Here is a 4,309-nt window from a genome sequence, read left to right as displayed (position 1 = left end):
TGTGGGCGTGGGGAACTTCTCAATGGCCCTGACCTTAGAAGACAGGGGGTGGACGCCCTTGGTTGAGATTTCGTGGCCCAGGAATTCGATTTTCTCCACCCCGAAGGTACACTTGTCGAACCGCATGACGAGCCCGTTGTCATTCAGTCGTTTGAGGACGGCCCGCAGGTGCTGAAGGTGTTCCTCCCGTGACCTGGAGAATATGAGTATGTCGTCTACATAGCAGACGCAGAAGTCCAGGTCACCGGAGGATGCTGTCCATCAGACGCTGGAAGGTCGCCCCCTGCGTTCCTCAACCCAAAGGTGGAGAATGCGAAGACGAAGGACCCGAATGGTGTAACGATGGCGGTTTTTGGGATGTCTTCTGGTGCTACAGGAACCTGGAAATAGGACTTCAGGAGGTCCACTTTGGAGAATATTTTAGCCCCGTGGAATGAAGATGTCAGGTCCTGCATGTTCGGCAGGGGGTAGTGGTCTGGCTCTGTCACTATGTTCAGACGGCGATAGTCCCCACAGGGTCTCCAGGTGCCGTCGGCCTTCTTCACCATGTGGAGGGGGGAGGCCCAGGGGCTGGAGGCCTTCCTGCAGATCCCTATCCTTTCCATCTCTGCGAAGGCCTTCTTCGCCTCCTGAAGGCGCTGCTGGGGAAGTCGTCGGAACTTGGCGTAGACAGGGGGGCCCTTCGTCGATATGTGATGGTAGATACCGTGCTTCGCAGGGGTCCCAGGCGTCAGGCGGAGTTCTGGCTTGAACACTCCAGGGAACTCCTTCAGGAGGGCGCCGTACTGGTGGAATCCTACGGAGCAGAGGGTGGTCTCACAGGGGCCGGTGGATAGGGGCAGGGCCTGACAGGTCCCCATATCGATGAGGCGCTTCCGACCCACGTCCACTGCTAGGTCGTAGTGGGCGAGGAAGTCCGCCCCCAGAAGCGGGGTTCTCACGTCGGCGATGATGAACTCCCAGTTGAAGTTCCTCCCAAGGATGGAGACCGAAAGAGGCCTGGTTCCGTAGAAGGGGATGGGGGACCCGTTCGCTGCCGTCAGGTAGGTTGTCGCGTCTGGCGGGCGCCGGAGGTCTTCTCCTGAGGGTGGAAAGACTGAGCGGATGGCCCCGGTGTCCACCAACATCATCTTGCCGGAGGTTGCCTCCCTGGCGTAGAAACCTACTGACGAGGGTTTCCGTGGCCCTGAAGTACTGCTGCTGCGTAGGTGCGGGCGGCCTGCCGGGCAGGCTGCCCGGCCCGTTGGGCAGGCCGCCTCCCGGCCCGTTTTTTGGATGTGTGAATGAGCAGGGGGGCCGGCATAACTTGGCGTATTTGCCGAACTTCTTGTGGAAGTGACAAATGCCAGGTACCTCGTCTTTGCGGTGGTGGGGTGGCTTTTTCTTGATGACAGCGCAGATGGGATCTTCAGGGACTTCTTGAAGGAGGATGGCGTTGGTGGAGGACACTGCAGCTGTAGTCTCCCTGGTCGCACGTACAACCTCCGTCAGGCGGTGCGCAGTCTCGACGAGGATGTCCCGGGGCAGGCTGAAGGGGTCCGGGATCTGGGATCGGACCTCTGGGCGTAGCTGACGCAGGAAGATTTCTGTTGACAGGTCGACCTGTCTCCGCAGGCCGTAGCTGTCCGTGTCGGGGAGGTAGAGGAGGTCCTCGATGGCGTTCATTATGTCCCTGGGGTCCCCGTCTCTCCTGGGGTTGAGGGCAAGGTCCATCAGGCGGGATGCCCTCTCGGAGGCCGACGCTGTGCAGGTCTCGAGGAGCTTATCTTTAAGCCGGAGGAACGTTACTGGGTCCCCCAGGGAGCGGAGCCACGTCGCGACCTTCTTATAGATTTCCTCGGGCAGGGCATTGATGGCAATATCGGCCTGGAGGACAGCATCCGTCAGACCGGCAACTCGGAAGTTCCCTTCTACCCTGTAGAACCATCCCTCAGGGTCGTCCCGGGTGTAAGGGGGGAGTCGGACGGTCGGGGCGACCTTCAGCTGCTCTGGTGCACGCGGCGCGGGAACAGGCAAGATTCGGGAGACGGACAGGTTGCGGGGGGTAGGTGTCGGCCCTGGCGTAGAGGTACGCAGGAGCGAGTGAGGCAGGATGTCTCCTGATGCGTCAGCTACCGAGGGACCGAGTGCAACAGATCTGTCTGTCATGTTTGTTTTTGTTCAACCTTATCAATGTCTCGAGCACCAAAACGTACAAGGAGTACGCCGTAATTAGTCCGCTAATGGTGCGGGAGACCTACCGACGAGAGTCGGAACGCCCGAACGCCCAGTGGGCGCCGTATCAAGTCCGTTAGGGGCGTGAAGTTTTCATCCGAGCCAAAACTAAGCGCCGTAGTTAGTCCGTTAATGGCTCGGAGAAATACTCCTTGGGTCACCAATGTAAGGTTGTCCAAAAATAAGATAACAGGAACAATGAAACTGATTTATTAACAAAAAAACATATACAACTTTCTAAAAAGGACTGCAGCCATATCTGCATGAAGGCCCAGTGCATAAAGGGCAGATGTGTGACCTGGGTCAACCAATTATACAGATACAAATATACAACCTTAAGAAACTAAATCTAAGGCATGGAATATGACCTGCCAGACAAATGTAACAATAAATAATAATAAGTTATTAATGCCGACTGGCCTTGTTTTTACATAAATCAACAGCAGAACACTTCCGATGACCGCAACCCGACGACCTCGGGTCGCGGAGCCTTCCAAGGTGAAGGCTGGAAGGTCCCTTACAGAAAACGGAGCGGAGGAGAACGAGTTTCAGGGGGACCTTACACATACACACATATATATCTATAATATATACTGTATATATATATATATATATATATATATATATATATATATATATATATATATATATATATATATATATATATATATATATATATATATATATATTTTCAGTTCCATAATAAGGTATTCCTCTACAAAGAAAGACAGTGCAAATATCACTATAACATCTACACTTGTCTGATGATTCATGGATGAACTCCCTATGATAAAGACTTCCAAAGGTATAGCCCTTTCATAAACCTACAAAGAGAGCTCATTAATAGTTCATCGACCAACCATATGTAAAGATTCAATGATCTCTATCTCTATCTTGCATGCTATCTCTTGCCTCGTGGATCCCTTGAACACTGACACGGGGTAAATTTTACCAAATACTTTTTTTTTTCTCGTTGAGTGTCCCATGCCAGCAGCTGGCTGGAATTCTCAGTAGCCTCTGCTTTCTGCCTGGTCTTGTGGCGTAAGGTGAAAGGTCCTTTTACAGTGCTGAAAGCGCCTTGGAAGGGGGATGTTGGGGGAAATTTCTAGAAAGTGTTGATGTAACTGACAGTGATAAAAGTTACAATGTTGGGGTAACTTCTACCCCAAAACAGTGACAACAGACAGTGATACCTGTGTGTATTTCTTCAGAGCTGTTAAACAAGTGTGGTATGACGCATATTGGAGTCAGAAACGCCAAGAAGGAGGTACCAGTTGAAATGAAAGAGAAAACAGGTCAGACACCGGGACCCACTGCCATCTTAAACACCACTGCAATATCACCTGCCTCCTGCACCAAAGCATCAGGTAAGACGGACACCAGGTTGGTGATTTTAATATCGATGATCTACTCTCTGGAAAACTTGAGTGAAAAGGGAAGCCAGATATAATAAAATTGCGTAGCAATGCCAATGGCGGAGAGGACACTTTTGATCAGGTAGTTCCCGCTATTCTTGGGCGCGGAAGATCAGGCGGTAGCCTATTCGTGTTTTGTAAGGCATGGCGGATGCCCTCATCATCAAAACTTTGACAGGGCACATGCAAACAGGCGGACCAATTGCGGGTACATTCAAGAACTGGTAATATCCCTCATCTGCCCCTAAAGACAACACAAAATCAATCACATGGCCATTAAACGCTAATTTTTAAATTTTTTCCCCTACTACACTCAATCTCATCCATGTAATCCTCTAACTTACGCATTGGCACATATTATAACGTCCGTATTGTCTTCCCAGATCTATTGATAGATAAGAGAATGACCTATGGAAAATCATACTTCTTTTGTAAATTCCATAAAAGACAACAATGATCCATAGACAATTAAATGTAAATTTGAATTTGATGGTTAACTGCTTGTTCGGCATCCTGTTCCTGGAAAGACACTTGGAGCTAGGCAGTTCCTCTTATTATTGCTAAGAATTTTGGTGACATTAATTAAGTTTATGAAATTCCTGATAAGCGTTTTCATGTGCATTACCCTTTAAAATAACGCTTTTTACTTGGAGTCTACCTACTAACTAGCTATGTTACGA

General features: G+C 50.1%; 1 protein-coding gene across 1 annotated transcript; it reads right to left on the bottom strand.

The window, feature by feature from the left end:
- Window positions 1–215: 215 nt before the first annotated feature.
- On the bottom strand, window positions 216–2,148 carry LOC136843488 (uncharacterized). Its single transcript, XM_067112024.1, has 2 exons — window positions 1,167–2,148; window positions 216–1,081 (listed from the first exon to the last, which is right to left on the bottom strand). The coding sequence occupies exons 1-2, from the start codon at window positions 2,146–2,148 to the stop codon at window positions 216–218; spliced, it is 1,848 nt and encodes a 615-aa protein (XP_066968125.1).
- Window positions 2,149–4,309: the final 2,161 nt, after the last annotated feature.

This window comes from Macrobrachium rosenbergii, chromosome 11, assembly GCF_040412425.1.
Source record: "Macrobrachium rosenbergii isolate ZJJX-2024 chromosome 11, ASM4041242v1, whole genome shotgun sequence".
Classification (NCBI taxonomy): Eukaryota; Metazoa; Arthropoda; class Malacostraca; order Decapoda; family Palaemonidae; genus Macrobrachium; species Macrobrachium rosenbergii.
This window is presented reverse-complemented; position numbering and strand designations above follow the sequence as displayed.